Here is a 23,031-nt window from a genome sequence, read left to right as displayed (position 1 = left end):
AATAAGGTTTATCTTCTGACTGATATGTGTTTTAAAATGTGTATTTTTTACGAACTGACCACATAAGATACGCGTTTTCAATAAAAATTTTTGTTCTTCAGGTAATGAAAAATATTTCTCTCCCTCTCTCTAATCAAATAATTTCAGTCAAACTGATCATCTTTTGGTTTTTCAACAGCCGAACTCCAGCAAAATGTACTCCTCTGGTATGTCATCCCAACCAAGATTTTACTCTGACCGTACAAGTCCAAATACAACAAATAGGACAATACCGTCAGGATCACCACCACCCCCCTCGATTCGTTCAACATTTCTGGGGGGCACTGGTATAGCAGGTGAGAAAGTTTGTTTTTATTAGGAGTATTACCTGACCCTCGCTTACTTGCCAAGTAAGAATTACTTTGTAAGATTTTTATTGCATTTCAAATCTGAATCATTGTAAATTGAATGAAATTTTAACTGTATATTTTATGTTTCTGTGAAAAAATACATTAAATAAATTGTTTTACGAATATTGTATAGCGCCGAAATGTGAAAGTACAATAAAATCAGCGACAGATATTTTTGTAAAAGGGCAAAAATGAAAATGACAGGCCGTTTCCTCATCCGGTCCACTGCTGCTAGTTGGATGAATATATTGTTGTGAAATTTCCCTTGGAACAAAAATAACACCGGCTGCCGCTGGTTGTCGTGAATCGATTGTGACTTGGCCAAGATCTCGCACAACTCGACTTGCGCTTCGCGATTGTTCTAGATTTCGCGTCGCTTCCATAGACTCCTAGCAACTTCCCTATCGGCTTCGAGAGACTTCGATTACCATATTATACAGTACATTTTTTAATGTCCCTCCTTTAATTTTTTGAACGGGTCAACTCAAAAAATTTAAATTTGGGATAATGAAATAAATGCACGAATACTTTATTTTGAAGTGTAATTGACAGATGAAACTTTCAAGACGGCGACTGGGCGCCATCTGGGAAAAAAGTTGAGTAGAAAGGGGGATTTTGTGACACACCATTTTGAAGCTCCTGACGAATACTTTGCAAACCTAGAATATAAAGTCAATATCTTCACCTACTACAAAATGGCGAAACATTCAATAATTTCTAAAAATGTTCCTATTCATCTGTCATATAGCAATTCCAACAACCCGATAAGGTTTGTTAGGTTATTTTTTGTTTATAAAAACGACAAAAAATATCAGTACGACAATGAACATAATTGTTCAGTTAGAATATTCTCATTTAGTTTTCGGTTTTACTAGTAGAAAGGTATCACGTCAACAATCTCTAAAATGGTAAGTTCTCTTCTATTGGAATAAAAAATAAAAGCGATTTTTATTTGCGGTGCGACGCGTTACTTTCACGAGACCGAAATGATTTTCAATGAACGTTTTCCGAATCGTCCTATCTGTAGAAAATATGTGAGGAAACTTGTATCCAAATTCAGAATTACCGGCAGTGTACATAAAAAAAGCCCCCAGGTCATCCGTCCATTCCGGAAGAACAGCAAGTGCAAATAATTGGTGAGATAATAATAAATCCTGAACAGTCTACTCATTCCGTCTCAAATGTTTGTGAGGTGTCTTCTTCTACTGTGTGGAGACTTTTGAAGAGAAATAGATAGCATCCATACAAAATTAAAATGATACACCAATTAACTGAAGATGACCCTGATCGAAAACGGAATTCTGCGAAATCATGACGGAAACCATTGCAAGGCATCCTACCTCTCTCCACAATATTTGTTTTAGTGACGAATGTACATTTTTTCGATGTACATTGCCGTTATTGGAGTGACACTAACCCTCACGTTTTCCGGGAAACACATACCCAATATCCAGAAAAAATTGACGTTTGGGCAGGAATATTGGGAAAGCATATTGTAGAACCTCTATTTATTGATCAAAATCTAATGGAGGAATTGTATTTGAATATGCTGGAAACTACGGTTGACCGTCTCATCACTGATATTGTTGAAGTGAATCCCAATGAATTAGATATGGATATTGTATTCCAACAAGATGGAGAACCACCACATTACTTCAGATGAGTAACAAACTATTTGGATACTACTTTTCCCAGTTGTTGGATTGGCCGTCGAGGTCCTACAGAATGGCCAGCCAGCTCGCTAGATTTGACACCTTTGGACTTTTTTTATGGGGAAGCAAAAGGTGTAAGAAACTGAACCTACTCCAATATTGGAAATACGGCAGAGAATAATAAATATTTGTAGAGCTATTGACGTTACTGTGTTCGAAAATGTTCGCCGTGAAATATCGGATAGGCTGTTCATATGTCAAGAAGGTCAAGGCAACCATTTCGAGCATCTTTTGAACTGACCTCAAGCTTATTACCTCATATTATATGGTTGAATGTCAATGTATTCAGGCAATTATTAAAATTTTTGCCATTTTGTAGTGGTTGAAGATATTGACATGATATTCTAGGATTGTGAAGCATTCATAATGAGCTTCAAAAGGATGAGTCACAATTTTACTTCAAAATGAAGTATTCATGCATTAGTTTCATTATTCTAAATTTCAATTTTTTCAGTTGACCCGTTCATAAAATAAAAGGGGGGTGCATTAAAGAAATTCACTGTATGAACAGACATCCACACGCAGATGAAGGAATTTCAGTTGAAAGTGCGTTACAAAGTGATCTATTACCGCCATAGATATTTGAGTATTAGTCTGAAGTTTCAGTTGATGTGTTTGTGTTGTATTGTCAGTGGAGCAGTGAACTAAAGTTTCAATTTCAATCTGAATTGTCTACTATCTGGAATGTGAACGTGAACAGTTTCTTTTCTCTAGAGAGCAAGCAAAGTTTTCATACCAAGATATTATTTTCAGTACACTCTAATGAGTAAATCATTCAAGTATTTATGTTATCGATACCAAAGGCATTTAAAAACAGTTTCGAAAGTGAATTTATTGGATATTTCCATAAAAGCGAAACTTGCATCGAATCGAAATTATGAAACAACAAAAATTAATTGTCGCTCCAGGGCGACTTCATTGATTCCAGAGGCGCATTTGCTTCTTCAGCTGCAGGAGAACCCGGAGAAACCTGCAACACTACATCACCTGAAGATCTTGATTTGCCAATGTTCTCTCTTTCATAAAATCAAATGTAGGGTGACACCAGAGGCTCCAATAAATCCAAGACAATGCCAGAATACGTCTTTAACCAATGCGTAATAATGACCAGATTCAATGCCAGAACCACACTGAACAATGACTGCATGAAGATCATTATAGTGGTCTGCTAGATGAAAGTGTTCATCTACTTCTAACCTTCGTCAGAGGTTGAGTCATGTTTGAAGATCGTCAGTGTTATTATTAGATTGACTGTTGCCTCAGCTATACTTGTTTTCTTATAATAGTCAGTTAGTTTGGCGCATGTTTGGCAATACAGTTAATCATCACCCGTTAAAAGTTTTATATTCAGATGATTTAACAGTAAGCTTTGCAAGGACTGCTTATCAGTCATATTAGGAAACGCTAGTTGAAGTTCCAGAAAATCACATATGTTTTCGCTATCTTTTGAACGTTTACTACAAAACAAGTGAGGATTTTTCCAGCGAAACATCTACAAACACAAAACGAGATGGACTGTATGGAATCAATCAACCCAGAGTGGTAAGAAGTAAGGATTTTGCTATTTTTCTGCTCACGAAAAATATTCAACAAGAACCCCAAGAATTCGAAGCAATCCCCTTGTTGTCCTAACGATTATCTAATGGACTTCAAAGACTCCAGGAAATCGGTTGGTGGAAAAGATGATACATTCTTACGAAACTGCAACTGCATGAACAATGGTTTGAGTTTGGTGAATAAATAAGAAACACTCTCGTTCTCGTTGATCGTTAAAAACTTGTTCTTGAAATTCTTCGTCATGAACAACACTTGTGAAATGCTATTCATGTAGCAAGTGTTTTCTAAATTATCTAATCCAATTTTCCTCTCGAAGTTTTCAGGAAAACTGTCTATTGATTCGTAAAGAAGAACATGTTCCACAGAATCTGTATCAGAACCATTTCTCAAGCTGCAATCTATCCTTCCAAATGATGAAGGGTTTCGTAGAGGGATCGATTCGGCTCTTGCTTCATGAAGTTTTTCTACTGAAAGGTAACCGAAACCACACGGATTGCCGCTCATATTTGGAGGACAAGAATGACCTAAGTCTATTGACCGCACTGAAAAAGAAGAAGGTGGCACAATCACTTGCGAATTAACCTTGATAGGACATATAAGATATAAGTTGTGAAATCAGAATAGAAATTATAAAGCTTCCACATATTTTAAACAAACAACAGAAACAGTGGCCTCATTTATGAATAAACAAAATATTCAAGTTGCATATAGAACAGGTATTACGTCGGTAAAGTTAGTCAGAAATAATCAAGACAAAACATTCAAATCTGAGAAATCAGCAGTATACGAATTAAATTGTGAAACTAGCCCTAAAGTTTATATTGGTCATACCAGCAGAATATTCAGGAATCGCATCCAGGAACATCATATGAGGTTTAAAGCTGAATCATATGGAAACGTTGGAGATCAATAAACTCTAAAATTCAAACATTTAACTGAATGACCATCAGTAGATCCCCATTGCTGGATTTGTTTTTTTTTAGAAACCGATGTTATCCTAATCTTTGTAGTCATATTATTGATGTAGAAGTAATTTATGATTTGCGTAATTATAATTGAGTATGTACCTGAGCAGATAGTTCTCACTGGCGATTACGTGGGGAATATGAAAGTTAAAGAAAAAAATTAGTACTCAGTATGTTATTTACTACGAAAATGCTACTGTGATGGCGTTATATTTTTCTAATTAAAGTTTGTGAAGATCAAATCGTTTGCGGTGTAGTTTGTAAAATAACTATGGATCTTCATCAATTAATGGCCAAGTCAACCAGAAGAAGATGTTGAATCTGTAACAACAATAAAATGAGAGGGTATTACTATTGATTGTACAATTATCAGATCACACAGTAGACCGTTGACTTGTGATGAACGCTTTGTATGGTATTTTTATCATCTAAACTTTTTCACTTCAACTATAACTATTGTTTCTAAGTCAATTCAGTTTATTGTACTCCTTATTTTTCAGTTCAATCGCCGAGATTTCCCCCATCTCATCCAGTGCCTTGTGAATGTGATCCTCAACAAAAAGGTAACTTTTTTCATTGAGCTCCAGTTATAAAGGGTGTTTAAAATTCAGCCCTATTAGGCTAGCAAGGCGAATCCAGCAAATTTGCAAAAAAAAAACATCAATTTGTAGCTAATTAGTTGCCAAAACAACGATTTTGTTGCTCGTGCCGATCCCTAGAAATCGCAAATAATGCTATCGTGATATCAAGATAGCAAGGTAACTCAATAAATTATATACTTTCCCTTCGATCTTCACAGAATATTTAGTTGCTAAACCTTGGATATAGCGAAAAAATTTTGAATATTTTTTTTTGAATGTTTTATAATCTTGCTATCTTGAAACTGTTTTTTCCTGGAATTAAAGATGTTCTAAATTTGTTGCTCACCAAGAGTGAACCTGAATATATCTTGAGTATTAGCAACAAAATAGTTGAAACCGATCGGCCGATTTTCAATTTTTTTTTTTCATTTTCCTCGTTCTTGCTATCTTGTAACTGGTTTTCCTTAGAATGAAAAGTGTTTCATATTTGTTGCTCGCCGGGAGTATACTCAAATATATCTTGAGTATCAGCAACAAAATAGTTGAAACCGATCAGAGGTATTTCAAGTATTTCGAAAGGAATTGATTGTTAGCCGACATAAAAAAATTGTTTAGTGCTGGCACATAAGTGTTTTGTCACTACTGAGTTCATACTGTATGTTATGTGATAACAGGAAGTGAAAATAGTATTACTTCATAGTTATTCTGAAAGAAAACACATTCTTCTCAATCCTAAATCTATTTATTTTTTTCTGACCCTATTCATAATTTTTTTTCACAAACACAACTTCAATAATTTTCTTTAGTTTTTTCAGTTGATCATAATTTGTTTTCAATATTATGAGATTCTTTTAAAAATCCAAAATCTAGTTGATGTTGAATTTTTTAGTAGCTCGTTCACCACTAATTACAATAATTTTTCATATGATGGTTTTGTATTATTCTGTCGAAATTCTATCGTGTTAGGTTTCTTTTTGTTGAAAGTATCAATTTCCAGAAGGCAGATGATTTATCACTCCGATGACTGTTATTATTTCAGTTGAGAAAATTAACGAATGATAGTTTCAAAATAGTAGTGGTGATTTTATTAATATCAGATTTTCCATTTTCCACTTCTTTCGTAATTTTCGAAGCAAGTAAGTCGGTCATTTTGGAACCATTGAACTTTGTATGGTCAGTATTATCTAAGATATGAAATCTTATCGCAATTGTATCTGGCATTCTGTCAGTAGATAATTATCAAACAATTCAAATTGCTTCTACTTTTGCAGAACGATTTATCTTTTGCCTTAAAAAGACCTCAGTTTCAGTAGTAACATCTTCATTCGAGCAAAATTTTTTACCGTTGAGCATTTTCTTGAGGTTTGTAAACAGCCAGTAGTCGCTGGGAGCCAAATCTGACAAATAAAGTGGATGTGGATATAATATTCACTGTTGACGGTTTTCCTTCTGAAGATAGTCGATGAATATTACAGCACGCGCATCCCAGAATACCAAGGCGTCAACCTTTTCAGCCGATGGTTGATCGTCGATTGATACATCGTCATAAATGCGAAAATACGAAACTAATCTATTTAGTAGGTCGCTATTAGCGATAGTGAAAATTAAGTTGGTATGACGCAGTCAGTTTCTGAATTTTCGAAATTGAATTAATACCAATTGTGTGTTGTTATTCTGTTCTCAATTTGTTACTTCAATAATTCACATTATATTGAAATGGCATACACAAATGAGGAAATGGCTGATATGCATTACGTTTACGATCTGTCGCAGGGGAACGGGTTAGATGCTTTTAGAAGATATGCTGAAATGTATCCTCAACGGCAGCATCCTCTACATAGAATATTTGCTCGACTTCATCAACGATTACGAGAATATGGTTCATTCGATAAAAGAACGCAGGATTGTGGTCGCCATCGAGAAGTACGAACACCACAGCTTGAGGAAGCAGTACTTAATTTGATTGAAGAACAACCTACTACCAGTACTAGAAAGATTGCTTTCCAGCTAAATTTTGATCATATGACGGTATTTCGAATTTTAAAGGAACAACTCTTATACCCTTACCATCTGCAACAAGTACAGGTACTGTTACCGCGAGACTTCCCGAACCGTCATGAATTTTGCAATTGGATGCTGGAAATAATTAGAAGAAATTGTGACTTTCTGAAGACGATAGGATTCACAGACGAATGTAGTTTTTCTCGGGACAAAATTATTAATTTTCATAATTACCACATATGGGCTGATGAAAACCCTCACGCTATTGTCGAAACTAATCATCAAGAACAGTTTTCTCTTGAAGTGTGGCTCGGAGTTATTGGTGATGATTCAATCGAGCCTCATTTTCTACCTCCTCGATTAAATGGTGAGGCATACGTTCAATGTTTAAGAGAAGTGCATCCAGTACTGCTGGAGGAAGTTCCTTTGGGCGTCAGAAGGGATATGTTTTTTATGCATGATGGGGCTTCCATCATGGTCGAGGAGGACCACAGAACTGGCACGCTCGATCCCCAGATCTCAATCCTCTCGATTTCTCTATTTGGGGCCATTTACAGCATTTGGTTTATCGTACTCCTGTTCGCGATGTAGAGGACTTGAGAAACCGCATCATCGATGCGTGCAGGGTAATCAGAGAGACTCCAGAAATATTTGAGCGAATACGTGGCTCAATGCGCCGACGTCTAGACGCATGCGTAATGTCTGAAGGTAGACATATTGAACATTCACTATGATTTCTACATGTTGTGTGTTTTGTTAAAATGAATTAGGTAGGTACTAGCTACAAAATAACAATAAATCCATTTCGCATTTATGACGATGTATCTCTGTAGTTGTTCGTTGTAGTTGTAGTTGCTGCGAGCTGGTTTATTTTAGGCAAAAAACCCTAGAGACATTTTTTATTTAGAATGAAACAGGCTATCGGAAATGAATTCTTAAATGGTAAACAAATAATAAGACAAAAAGTTACATTGGAAATAAATTTTAGGGGTTGCGTTTTCCACCCCTAACAACCATGGGATAAACCAAATAAATTTCTGGCTGAGTGTCTTTTTGGTAGTACAAAACGTCAGGTTAATTTCAATATTGTAACTTTTTCAGTGCTTGTGAAAAAAATTGTTATACAAATTTTATGTACCCCCTTCAAGGGGCTGTATCTCAACAAGGGATGCTCCAATGAAATATCTCTATATGAAAGATCCTTTTTTTTTCGATGAGGAATCACCTCTTTGAATGTTTTACACTTACTCAGTTACACCCTGTATAATAATATATGCAGTATAAATAAAGTCTACTTGAACTAAATATATAACAAAAGATTAACATATTGGGGATTTGACAAATTTAGAAATAAATTCACGTATATGATCGAATTGAGAAAAAAGGATGACATATTAATTAATTATTATTTGTAAATAACAAGAAAGGAAGAAAGTGAGCTAGATGATGGTTTGTTTAATTTTGGATAATATGGTGTTCAGTGGATCTAAATCAATAATAGACAGTGATCTGTCTACGTGTAGTAGCTTAAGGTACGTTGAAGTTAATTTGTTCTAGTAACGAGGGTGCATCTATGGAACAATGAAAAATTTTGTATAATATAACAATACTTGATGAAACTATACGTTGTTCCAAGTAAGGCAGACCGAATCTTTGAAGTAGTGTGGAGTGGTCAGTTCCTCTAGCAGGGTACAGGCCATCAGTTCTAAATGCAAGAAATTTCAGAAAACGCCTTTGCACATTTTCCTAGGTTTCCTTATGTACATTATAGGGAAGATAATAAATCAAAGTAGCATACTCTAACTTGGAGCATATGAGAGATGTATGAAGTATGGTTGAGGCGATAATATTGGTCAATGATATACAGTTGCGCAAAACGAAGCCAAGCCTTTTTTTAGACGATGCCACGACAGTATTTGTGTGGCCAACAAATGTCAACCTACTGTCGAACGTCACCCCCAGATCTTTGACAGCTCTTCGCGATGGAGTATTTCATCCTCAGACGTATAAAAATACTCAATAATATTCGCATCACATGTAAAGCAGCCAACATTGCAATTTTTAACATTCATTGCAAATTTATTGACTTGATACCATTTATCTATCAGATCTAATTGAGACTGAAGATGAAAGCAGCTCTGTAAACTTACGATAGATGAAAATATCTTCAAGTCGTCTGCGAAAAGTAAGTTGCCACACGAAAGCTCGGAGATGAGATCATTCATGGAGATAATGAAAGGCAGGGGTCCCAAATTGGAGAGCCTTATGACACATCGGATGGTGATAAGTATGATGCAGACGCAAATCCATTCTAAAAAATAACATTGGTTCTCTGATCTAAATAAGAGCGTAGAAGTTGAGTAAGTAGAAGTTGAGTTAGTGTTTATAACGTCAACTCGTTCTTTTCTGTCCACTACTTCTATCAAAAACTGCTTGATACTGCAGAGATTCGATACAGTGGACATATTTGCTATAAAGATACGCTGGTTTGCAGAGATCAGGGGTTTAACTTGCGGCATCAGTTGGCCATACGCAGATATCTAAAAGGCCTTCACGAAGTGATTTGAGAATAGGGAGACTTTTGATTGATCCCATCGTTCAGGAAAATGAGATTTGCTTAGGATTGTGTTGTATATTTTTTACAATGGACAAGCAGAAACCTGAGCACAGTCTCTCACTAGGAAGCTAGAAATAAGATCATATCCAGAAGTCATTTCATTGGGTAATTTCAACAGTTTTCTTTCTTTTGGAGACTAGCACTAACTGAAAAAACGGTGAATGCAATACGACTAGCGTCATTTATATGCTAGGTTCGAGATTTTTCAGACCATGTAGTAGATGATATACAGTACATTTCTGTAATGTCCCCTCCTTTTATTTTTTGAACGGGTCAACTCAAAAAAATTGAAATTTGAGATAATGAAATTAATGCATGAATACTTCATTTTGCAGTGAAATTGGCAGATGAAACTTTCAAGATGGCGACTGAGCGTCATCTGAGAAAAAATTCAATGAAAAGGGGGGGTCTTGTGATACATCTTTTTGAAGCTCCTGACAAATGCTTCACAATCCCAGAATATAATGTCAATATGTCCATCTACTACAAAATGGTGGAACTTTTAATAATTGCCAAAATACATTGACATTCAACTTCATAATATGAGGTAATAAGCTTGAGGTCAGTTCAGAAGATGCTCAAAATGATTGCCTTGAACTTCTTGACATATGAACAGCCTGTCCGATATTTCACGCCGAACATTTTCGAACACAGTAACGTAAATATGTCTACAAATATTAATTATTGTCTGCCGTATATCCAATATTGAATCAGATTCAGTTTCGTACACCTTTTACTTCCAATAGCCCCATAGAAAAGTTCAAAGGTATCAAATTTGGCGAGCGAGCTGGCCATTCTGTAGGACCTCGAAGGTCAATCCAATGACCGGGAAAAATAGTATCTAAATTGTCTCACTATTGATTCTACTCAATAACTTTATCTGACTGTAATTTGTGAAATTATTTTCTATACAAAGCGATCTGTGTCCACATATTCGCGTAAACTGTTCCATTTAAAATTCTTATAAATTTGTCTCCTTCTCTGATAAAAATCAAAATACCCTTTGTATGTCTATTTGAGGAATAACAAATTCAATATGCGAATCCTTGAATTTGGCATATTTGGATATCTATTGCAATATAATATTATTATTAATTATTCACCACAAATCTACAAACAACCTTCAGTATTATTTCTAAAGAACTAGGTGAATAAAAGGTGAGAGTTCAATTTTCTTTCAACACTGGGAAAAGAGAAACTGGGGTTCCACTCAAGCCTTTACTACAACCTAAAATAAGTTTCAGAATTTCATGTGAATCACCGAAGTTGCGTTTCATGATGAAGTGAACTCTGAATATTTAGAAATGTTATATAATTTGTTTTTTATTGTCAATATAGTGTTCACTTGGTGCAACGTGGTCAAAAGATATACCTACAATTTTTATTTTCTTTTTGGTATTTTCACAATTTACATAGGCTTTGATAGCTACGTCACATTTTTTTCCTGTGGTACAATTAGAACAAACTTAAGAATATCGACATATTTCAGAAATGTAGTCCAATTTGAAGAATTTGAAATTTTGAATGATATCACAATCGATTATTCTACAAGTTTTCCATCCAGTATTTAAGAATTCCTTAGATTTTAGAGAAATTGTTAGCTCCAAATTTACCACGTACGAAAATTATACTAATTTTCAAATATTTGCCTGCAGGTTAGTTTCTTGTAATTATTATATTTTTTCGAATAGATTCTCATGTGAATCGTTCTTGAGTATTGATTTTCATTGCCGTCACTTCATAATCTGCTGCCATCAAATTCTAGGTTCATTTTGAAATATTTGCATTTATTCAACTACAACTCACAACCAAACTTGCAATCAAAACAAATTTTATTTTTGTGACTCCTACTCCCTTGGAACAGATATCAACTTTTCCTTCCAATGCTTTTTGAAATTCTATTTTTAACTGTTTCCCACATTTTCAGCCACAATTCCTTTTTTTGTCACAATTTTTGATAGTTTCGGCATGAGTGGTTCTATTCATTGTACTACTTATATATTTTCACATAACATAAGAGAATATCGAAACATACAGGTTTAGAATGTATGCTGAATTAGTTCTCTATTTTTTAAAGAATTATTCTATACTTTCAATGAAAGCGATTTGTTTTTCAGTATGATTCAAGCTACATCTTTATATTTCAGTACCATTCCAAATATTTTCTTCGTCCCGTGGACCAATGCAGAGTTTGAATCAAAGTGGGCCGCCAGGATCAGGTAAATTCTCATTTATTGAAAAACTTTATAATTTTATTTTCACTCTCAAGTCTGATCATGCCTATTATCTGTAATAATATTCATTGTCTATGTGATAGTTCTGAATTATGATTCCTCCATAAGAAACATGTAGTTTATGATAAACTACCATTTTAAAAAATATTAGAAAAATAAATATAGCAGTCTCCATGACGTGATGCACCATTGTTTGTGTCAATCAAGACATTGTTCAAACTACTCAAAGAAATCAGGCAATAAAATCCATAGAATAATTTCAATAATTGATTCCTAAGCCTCATTTCAATTTGATTGGTGAATGGAATCCCTGAAAAAATCTGTAAAATATTTAAAAAATATATTTTTCAATTTTTACTTTTTTTTGTAATTTTTTAATTTTATAATTTTTTATTTTTTTTTATTTTTCATTTTTCTACATATCTTTTCGGGGATTTCAAATAAATTTATATAATATCAGACAATGGAAGTCCGAACTAATGAAATGCACCACGAAACATTGTCAACTACCTTCAAACAAAGATCCTAAACGGTGATACCAAAACTATCGCAAAATATCCAATAACCATGAAATATATAGGGTCTTCCATTGAGCGTTCCCTATCTCTGAGTTCGAATGAAAAGTGTGAGATATCATCGAAACATCGTTCAAATGTCTGCTACAGCTTCTCTGGGTGGAGCGTATATTGAACGTCCAATTTTTCATGACTCTGAGGCATAAATCAGGCTAAATTTGACCAATGACATATGTTATATTAGCTTTGAGGGCCGCTATGGTTTGTGGCTCATTCGCATACATCTGTGACTTAAGAAAACCCCACAAGAAAAAGTCTAACGGAGTCAAATCGTACGATCTCGGCAGCCAATTCACATCACCACCAGGTTAGATGACCATGCTTTTGAATCGCTCGTGCAAAATCCAATGTGGTATGAGCTGTGTTACACGTAGCGCCATCCTGTTTGAACCACATGTTGTTGGTGTTCAAACCATCCAATTCAGGCCAAACAAAGTTGGTAATTATTGAACTATAGTGACAGTGATGGCCTGGTCAACGTTGTTCTCAACTGGCCCAAAATCTACACCAAACAGTGACTTTTTCGAAATGCATTGGATGCTCTTATATCTCATGTGAATTGTTATCTTCCCAAATTCGATAATTTTGTTTGTTCACGTACCCATTTATCCAGCCTCATCGCTGAACATGAGTTTTCAATGAAAGTTAGGGTCAGTTGCCAACTGCTCCAGAGCCTATTCAGAAGAAAAAGAAAAAATAAAATAATATTTTTATTGAAATAGGTTATCCCAATACACAATATTATATAAAACATATCACTAACATAGAAATTGAAAATAATTATATAAAAAAATCTTAAAATGTAGAAATTGAAAATAAAAATTTTTATTTTGAAAAATAACGACATATATTATTAAAAGTACATTGCAATATACAGCTCTGATACAATAATAAAAAGCAAAAAACACCATACAGATACTATATTTAATAATATTATCTTACCAAGTATTATTCTATCTAGCATTATGAATGGATTTCAATAACTCTTTTTTACAAATACTCAATGATGGACTAGATTCAATTTCATTTGGTAATTTATTGTATACATCAAACCCTTTGATAAATAAAAAATTCATGGCACTTCTCCTATTTGTTCTGCATAAATGCGAATCAGTATCATTTCTTGTGGCATATTTGTGCACTCCTAAATCTGAACTAACAAATTCAGAAAAATATGAAGGTGATACGTTATTCAGAATTTTATATAAATGTCATAGTTGAGTAATACAATCGTAAAGTAACTGGTAGCCACCGATTTCAGTAAATCTATTCACTTTTAAAACAATTCGCATTCCGCGATTTTGAAGTTTTTGTAATTGAGATGTTTGATTTAAATTAAACAAGAAAATAATAGAAGCACAGTAATCAAAATATGGTTGGATGATCGCATTGTACACAGTAATTTTAGACTGAGTGGTAAATTACCAGAAATTCTTGCAAAAAAATATAGTTTTTAGATATTTTTCTACATATATAATCGAGTTGATTGCCAAAAAGTAATAAATTATCTAACTGGAATCCAAGATATTTAATACATAATACAAATTCAATGTTTTCATTATTAATTTGTAGATTTATTTCATTTAAATCAAGGTTGTTCCATTTATGTTTTTTTGTGATAATGATTCCTTTAGGTTTCATTTTATTCAGTTTTAATTTATTTGCCATAAGGTACCCATTTACATCCTTCAATTCGGCATTCATTTTATCAATAGCTTTATCTAAGCTTGTATCGTAGCATGCCAATAGTGTATCATCTGTAAATGAATTTATAAAATCAACATTTATAAACAAGTTCATGTCATTCAAGTATGAAATAAAAAGCAGAGGTCCTAAAACGCTACTCTGAGGCACACCTATATGTATATCCAATTCCTGTGAGATATTTTCTTGAACTCTGACTTTTTGCTTTCTATGGGTTAAATAGTTAGGTAACCATTGGTAAACATCACCATCAATGCCATAACCTCTTAATTTTATTAGAAGAATATTAGGATCAATTGTTTCAAATAATAGGGGAGCCCAAACGGGGATTTCGGGATTCACTAAAGCGCAACAGAATAATATACAGGGGGATACCTTGTACCCGGTTAAGTACCTCCACCAAATATGAACCCCATATATAAGGCCGCCTTTCAGGGATAAAGGATCAGATTAGTAAAAAAAATTGATCATCAGAAATTTTCGAGCGCGTCAGATTAAGGTAGGGTGAGTTAATTACCTGCTAAAAGTGTATATTCCAGTAATCTGACAATTTGAGAGTGACGTAAAGAAAGGGGAGGGTAGCAAAGTTGTAATAAAATAGCGTCATTCCGACATTCTCGAGCGTGGCGAATTTTTTTTTTATTTTGAAAGAAATAATTCAAGGATAACGAAAAATATATAATCTGACGATTTCCGCAAGCCGAAATAACAAAAATTCGTCGATAAAGTTTAATGCCTGCAACTGTGTGATACCTATATTTCCCTCTCCAAGTTTCTATTCCTTTATTCTCTATTCACTTTTTCCCTATCTGTTACTCTCTCACTCCGTCCCCACTCTGAATTATGTTGCCATGACGCCATCACAGCTGATCACAGAGACTCGTTCGTGATGAAGATGATGATTGAATAATCAATTAATTGATGGATGTTGCCGTTACTACGTGGTAGAAAATCATAATGAAGAAAAGAAAAATTAAACTTTCTATGTTTTTTACCACTTGTATTTGTAACTAACGTTTCGTCCTATAAGGACATTTTCTAACTTATACAATATATAAAGACATTTTCAAACTTATACAATATATAAGTTTGAAAATGTCCTTATAGGACGAAACTGCAGTAACGTTAGTTACAAATAAAAGTGGTAAGAAACATAGAAAGTGTCACTTCTTCATTAATTAATAAATTGATTATGAAAAATAAAATTTTTTTGAGCATTTTTTTAAAACTATTTTCTTATAAATACAAGTATTCTACTTAAAAAACATACACTTATTCATTTGCATGCTATTTCCTGAGCTTTCCAATGAATTTTTTTCAATGAATTAATTTTTTTTTTAATATTGTTTTTGTCAGATTAAGCGAATCCCTCTAGATAATCGGGATTATGAGACAGCACGTCTAAAACATAAAGATGAACCATATATATCTCAATCTGACGCGCTTGAGTATTTCAAAATAGTGAATTTTTTTTGCACATTATAATAATGGCCAAGAATTTGCGTCAGATCAAAATCGTCATATTATTGAATGAGCGCTTTTTTTTGTTGCAGTTAACACCCCCTTAGAAAATCTGACGCGCTCGATTAAATTGTTTTTCTTTTCACTTCTAACCCTTACGTACAACCACCCACATCATGCAAACAATCAGATTAACATACCAACATTATTAAAAATACGTCGGACATTGATGCTATTAATATCTGACGCGCTCGAGTATATCCATGCAACAGTATTGTTTTACATATTTAAAAATCTATACCCGCTTCTCCTACCGATGAAAAAGTATATATTATATAACATGTTTTTCTTCTTATCATCTGAGCTTTGCGACCTAGTATGTCCCAATGACGCTCGAGTAAATCCCCATTTTGCATCGTGGGCTCCCCTGCTAAAAAACCCTCTTCAGATCAAGAAAAACAGCTACTACAAATTTATTGTTATCAACTTCTTTTTCGAATTTAGATAAAGTGAGTTGTAATGCGGATTCGCATGAATATTTTTCACGAAATCCAGATTGATTATTTAATAAAATCTCATTTTTTTCAACAAGCACAAGTCGTTATCTATGGTCGTTTACCTTCAGTTCCTGGATCAGCTGAATTTTGTAAGGTGCAGGCTCAAGTCGAGACACAAAATTCGCCAAGTTGTGGTCTGCGAAAGGCCGAGCTCTTGTGAGCGACGCGAAATAAACTGACTCGGATTCTTCTGCACAATCTCACAGACATCGGCGATGTTTTTGGCAGATTTTGCGTTGACGTACGTCTGGTCGATCGTTCACCAAACCAGTGTACTCAAGCTCACCCACCCCATTGCAAATAGTCCACTCGCTAGGACGATTATGGCCATCGGAAAACGGGCGAAGCGCGCGGTACGTTGTCCAAACAGAACACCCATTTTGATGAAACTTCATCAGTTGTACGTGTTGTTGAATGCTTTATCCATCTATGGTGATTTGCCGAAACAGACTGAATGAATGACAACTAATTTGCAGACGTAGTTTTAACAAGATGGCCGTTATCAATTGTCAATGTTCGGAAGTCGCTGTTGGAAGACCCTACATACATTTGTAAGTGAATGTTTCGCCGGTAATAATCCTTCGAGGTTGGTGTGGTTTTATATTGAAGAAAGGAAGAGTTAAAATGTGAGTCATGTTACGAAGAAGAATCAATTCACCTTCAACCAAATAAATTTCCGCAAAAAATATCTGGTCAAAGGAGAATTGGAACTCACGATCGTTGGATTGCACACGTCTATACACAACTCAACCTCAAGCACTTATTGAATTACACAAAATGTGTTTAGGTAACAACACGTCGACTACCAGAGTCATCAACCTCAAATAACGATTTGTTTTCAAGAAATATGGTGTTTTTCAGCGAAGATAAAAAAACAATTTTGAAAAAAATAAACTATGTTTGGTGAATTATTGCGAAATTCTATAAATTAAATGTTCTCCAATTATCGATTTGATATTCCAAGTCACTAAATTATTCGAATACCTAACTCTTGTTAAACGATTGTGTTGGTTACTGTTTATTTTGAAAACTCAAGTTGAGTGTTAAACACTTTTTCCAAATGTATGAAGGTGCAAAGTTTCAGTTTGTATAACGTTGACGTGTCTGAAACAATTTTGTAGTTTTAAAAATAAATAATCGATTTTTCAAAATCTGATTTGGAAATAAATGATCGCTAATTCATTATTTGAATATGTCATTCCTTCATAAATTGATTCATTTCTCATTTTTATTATCTGTTATTCGCTTCATATTGAAGTGTAAATTGAATATTTTAATTTTCAGTTCGTGGCCAAAAAAATAGAACTATCATGCAGAATCAGAATGAGAGTTTGTTTCTTCGCACAGGTAAGTACGAGCACTCATTCAAAAGTTATAGCCAAAGTGTATCGAGTTCAACTGGTCAAAGTGTATGCACAAGCATCATTTTCAAAATTTTGTTAAAAAAAATCGTTTGATAAAATTTCAAGACCACAAATCGAGGACCAATGAACATTTTTGAAAATCATTAAAGTGCACTCATTTTGACACGGAAGTGTACGAGGGATATATTTTTTTTATTTAGTTAAAATAATTTCAATTGGGTACATACAGGAGGATGGTCTGAGAAGTTTTCGACTTAATAAAGATACAAGACATTTTTTCAGGAAATGTATTTCTTTATTTCTTAAGATGGTCTTTTTTCCAGCCTTGTCTTGCCATCAGCATTGCCATCAGTACCACACAGTCAGCGACCATGGAGATCCTTCTAGATCTCCCCCTCTCCACATTTTCTTGGAGAGAGAGTCTAGACTGCCAATTGCACAAATCAATTCAATGCAGAGTGCAACAGACTGTTAGTTTACACTGGAAGTCAGAGCATTCTGGATATGACCTCCGACTTTATGCTTCCAACTGTCAACTACGAACTGCCTTATAAAGTAATTGTTCGGACTAGTCAGTCCTACTGTGATTTCGTCTGATTTAAAGTCAAATAAATCAGGAATCAAACTTTAACTATTTTTAATCTTCAATTTCAAAATTATATTGTATATTATTATACTGTAGTGATGGAATCACTACAGTATTGAATTCGTTCTTCAAATATTTGTATCGTTTTCTCCAATTAATTTGCATATTTTGGCAACAGGTCGTTTATAGATTCCTGTTTGGGTTTTCACTTCGACAACTCGAATTTTTCCGTCCTTCCCTTCATAAACCTTCTGTATTTTTCCGATTGGCCACATATTTCTGGGAAGTGTGTCGTCCACAACAACTACAATGTCATCCAGGGAAATATTTTCTTTCTTAGAGTACCATTTGGTATTTTTGTTCAAATTGACCAAATATTCTTTTTGCCATCGCCTCCAAAACATATCCGCTAGCGCTTGGGTGACTCTCCGATGTTTTCTGCAGTTTGCGTCGCTTATCTCAAATTCTCCTGTAGGTGGTGCAGATCCATCAGAACATTGAAGTAGGAAATGATTGGGGGTTAGGCTCTCAGGATCCAGAGCATCGTTCGAAACGTAAGTCAGTGGTCTGCTGTTCACCATGTTCTCAACTTCAGCAATAAGTGTTTGAAGTGCCTCTTCTTTGGGATGTCTCTCTTTCAATGTAACTTTCAGCACATTTTTAACCGATCTTACAAGTCTTTCCCAACTTCCGCCAATGTGAGGTAAAGATGGCGGTATAAATTTCCACGTTATAGATTTAAAGCATGAAAATTCCGAAATTTTTGTTGAGTCAAAGTTTTTTATTGCTTCTATCAGTTCTCGATCAGCAGATTGTAGATTGGTGCCATTGTCGGAATGTATTTCTCTTGGATATCCCCGTCGACTAATGAATCTTCTGATGGTCATGATGGCACTATCAGTATCGAGCGAATGTGCAATTTCCAAGTGGACTGCTTGAATACTCATGCAGGTCAAAAGCACGATATATCGTTTTTCAGTTCTCTTTCCAACAGTTACTACCATTGGACCAAAATAGTCAATCCCTGTAATAGTGAAGGGTCTTGTGAAACTTTGTAGTCTGCTTTCAGGTAATTGCCCCATTTCAGGTACTTGAGGTTGGACTCTCATTTTCCTGCAGAAGGAACATTCGGTTTTGCATTTGCGAACTGCACTTCTCATTTTCAAAATCCAAAGTTTCTGGCGGATTTCATTCATAATGAGTTCTTGTCCTTGGTGGTTAAGTTAATATGATAGTGCTCAATTAGCAATTTCGTGAAACGATGTTTTTGATCAAGTATTGCTGGATGTTTCTGGAAATAGGTGAGATCTTTGGCTTGCTCAAGTCGTCCTCCTATCCTTAGTATTCCTTCATCATCAAGTAATGGCGTCAGGGTATATATACGGCTTGATTTATTGATAGTCCTTTTGTTTTGTAAATCTGCAATTTCTTGATGGAAACATTCGTTCTGTACATATTTTATATACATTCCTGAAGAGATTCCAGCTGATTGGCCGTTAATGAGGTAGTCGAATAATCAAGATGCAAAATTCCCACCTTGATATCCGCGACAAACTTCCCATTAGTGTCTTTCAGCATGCAGATACATCTGATGATGTCTCAAATTCAGCCGTGCAGGGCTTTTTCGCCTCCGATTTCGGTGAATCATCAATTGAGCGCAAACGTTCGCTAACCTATTCATGTGTCTGTCGTATGTTCCTTCACCTGAGATATATTTTGTATACACCGCTCAAGAATTTGGTGCAAGGCGGTTTCATAAGGTACTCCCCCCTTGCGGAGGCGACTCAGTCGTTTCCTGGCTGCATCACCAAACCTTTTTTTCAGGTTCAGTTATTGGATCCGTAGTTGGAGCATTGAGAAGTTCTCGCTCCTGAACCAAATTTACAGGGAGGTCTATTGGAGTCGTAAACTCAACATTCATCTCCTCTGTAGACTCATCGTCAATAATGCGTCTTTCCAACTGAGACTTTCTAAATTCCAACAAAATTCACTGTTGAAACCAATAAAAAAAGTACCAATTGAAAAAAAACAGCAGATTCAAGAAATGGTTATGATAAAAAAAATACATATCATTAGAACGAATCAAATTATTTTTTTTTTTCAGATCCATATCAAGAACAAGGCTCACGAAACGGTACACAAATGCAGAGTAACAACGAAAGTAGTTTTCTTCGTACATCAGGTATTGATTCGTTGAATAATATACACGCATCAGGATTCGCTAATGAAAGAAATGTAGAGTTTTTGGTAGCACAAAATTATCATTGATTATCAAGTCGAATAGAACAAATTCATAATTCACACTGTATCAAAACCATTTTTCCGGATTCATTGTCGGTGGTCTACAAGTTTTCTGCCTAGTGTTTCGTCTACTACTGCGGTAGAAACCATAAAAAGCATTAAGAGCTTGAGTTATACTCATGGCAGACACTACATTATTGAAACGTGTGTAGGGTTTTATTTCATGAAGGATGATTAATATACAATAACTATTAGCTAGTCAAATTCCATCCAAATATCAAATCTCTCTTCTTTTCCATTAAAATTGTCTCTGAGTTTATGAATGTATTTCGCCTCGCTATACCGGGTGACATTGAAATCATTGTTTGTTGTTTGTCAGACAAAAAATTCAAAACAGGAGTTCAGGTCATTGGAGCTCATATTTCTACAAAAAATCAATTCAAAATCTTTTGCGGTTCAACCAGAAATGGTGCCAAGTCAAAAATTCTTAACGAATCCCTGTATATTTTCCAAACTTTCGATAGAATGTGAAAATAGCTTTCAAATTATAGAAATAAGTGGTCATTTATATTCAAAATGGCGACGAAGCAGCCTACGATATCAGGTTATCAGCCGGGGTTATCAAAAAAATGTGTAGTTCACTTATACTATGCATATATCTTCTTCATGAAAAATATTTTTGCAATAGCTATTCGACGATTTTACAAAAACCCTCATAGTGGAAACATAGAAAATCTATTGATTAGTTTTTTTAACTCCAGTAATATTCATTACTACACCAAAGGTTCCAAACAGTGCATCACAAGCTATTCGACATTGAAACTTTGTTTCAAAAATACCCCTTTCTGAATTCCAACAAAATTCACTCTTGAAAACAATATCGTAGTACAAACCTACTATTTCACTAGTTTGGACTTCCATTGTCTAATATGATTTGAAATCTGTGGGGGAAACAAATGAAATTAATAAATTAAAACGATCAGCTGGAACTAACAATTATATTGAGCAGTAAAAAGTGAAATAAAATCACGATTACAATAAAATAAAAATTTTCAAAAAAAAAATCAAGAATTGAACAATTGAAAATGTATCCACAATCGTCTTCGGGTGATAACTATTCATTTTAATTTTTTAACTTCATTAGTTTCTTTCAGAGATTTCTAATCATATTATATCGATTAGACAAGGGAAGTCAGAACTGGTTGAATCCACCATGAAACATTGTCAACCTCTTCCAAACCAAGTTCTAATTGAAATACAAAGAACAAATTTATGAAATGGTTACAGCTGCCGTAGTACGTAAAATTGCAAACAAAAGTTTCCATTCCTTTTTTCCTAAAACTTTCTTTATCATATGGAATGAATCAAATGAGATTTTCTTTTCCAGACCCATATCAAGAACAAAGCTCAAGAAACGGTACACAAATGCAGAGTCTCAATGAAAGTAGTTTTCTTCGTACAACAGGTATTCATTCGCTAGACAATATACACGCATCAGGATTTGCTAATGAAAGAAATTATTTTTTCCTCGCACAAAATTATCATCCATTATCAATTCAAATAGAACATATTCATTATTCGCACTGTGCTAAAGCTATTTTTCCGGATTTATTGGCGATGATCTGCAGCTTTTTATGCTTGACATTTCAACTCCTACTGTGGTAGAAAGTATCAAAGCCGATAAGGCAATGAACGAAGAGCTTGCTTGTACTATTTCACTAGTTTGGACTTCCATTGTCTAATATGATTTGAAATCTGTGGGGGAAACAAATGAAATCAATAAATTAAAATGATCAGCTGGAACTAACAATTATATTGAGCAGTAAAAAGTGAAATGAAATCACGATTACAATAAAATAAAAATTATCAAAAAAAAATAAAGAATTGAACAATTGAAAATGTATCCACAATCGTCTTCGGGTGATGACTATTCATTTTAATTTTTTAACTTCATTAGTTTCTTTCAGAGATTTCTAATCATATTATATCGATTAGACAAGGGAAGTCAAACTGGTTGAATCCACCATGAAACATTGTCAACCTCTTCCAAACCAAGTTCTAATTGAAATACAAAGAACAAATTTATGAAATGGTTACAGCTGCCGTAGTACGTAAAATTGCAAACGAAAGTTTCTATTCCATTTTTCCTAATACTTTCTTTATCATATGGAACGAATCAAATGAGATTTTCTTTTCCAGACCCATATCAAGAACAAAGCTCAAGAAACGGTACACAAATGCAGAGTCTCAATGAAAGTAGTTTTCTTCGTACAACAGGTATTCATTCGCTAGACAATATACACGCATCAGGATTTGCTAATGAAAGAAATTATTTTTTTCTCGCACGAAATTATCATCCATTATCAATTCAAATAGAACATATTCATTATTCGCACTGTGCTAAAGCTATTTTTCCGGATTTATTGGCGATGATCTGCAGCTTTTTATGCTTGACATTTCAACTCCTACTGTGGTAGAAAGTATCAA

At 34.4% G+C, this 23,031-nt stretch overlaps 1 protein-coding gene across 1 annotated transcript in view; it reads left to right on the top strand.

Annotated features, from left to right (window-relative positions):
- The window catches only part of LOC111502384 (uncharacterized), a 46,483-nt gene that overhangs the window by 8,716 nt on the left and 14,736 nt on the right, over window positions 1–23,031 (top strand). The window contains exons 4-10 of the mRNA XM_074176316.1: window positions 179–335; window positions 5,124–5,186; window positions 11,970–12,041; window positions 17,638–17,700; window positions 20,408–20,485; window positions 21,932–22,009; window positions 22,744–22,821. Of these exons, the coding sequence (XP_074032417.1) occupies window positions 179–335; window positions 5,124–5,186; window positions 11,970–12,041; window positions 17,638–17,700; window positions 20,408–20,485; window positions 21,932–22,009; window positions 22,744–22,821 (589 nt within the window). The remainder of the gene's footprint in view (window positions 1–178; window positions 336–5,123; window positions 5,187–11,969; window positions 12,042–17,637; window positions 17,701–20,407; window positions 20,486–21,931; window positions 22,010–22,743; window positions 22,822–23,031) is intronic.

This window comes from Leptinotarsa decemlineata, unplaced genomic scaffold (assembly GCF_025532065.1).
Source record: "Leptinotarsa decemlineata unplaced genomic scaffold, Ldec_3_MD MMD2_tig00001719_RagTag_RagTag, whole genome shotgun sequence".
Taxonomy (NCBI): domain Eukaryota; kingdom Metazoa; phylum Arthropoda; class Insecta; order Coleoptera; family Chrysomelidae; genus Leptinotarsa; species Leptinotarsa decemlineata.
The sequence above is the reverse complement of the archived record's forward strand: the minus strand, read 5'-3'. Positions and strand labels throughout refer to the sequence as shown.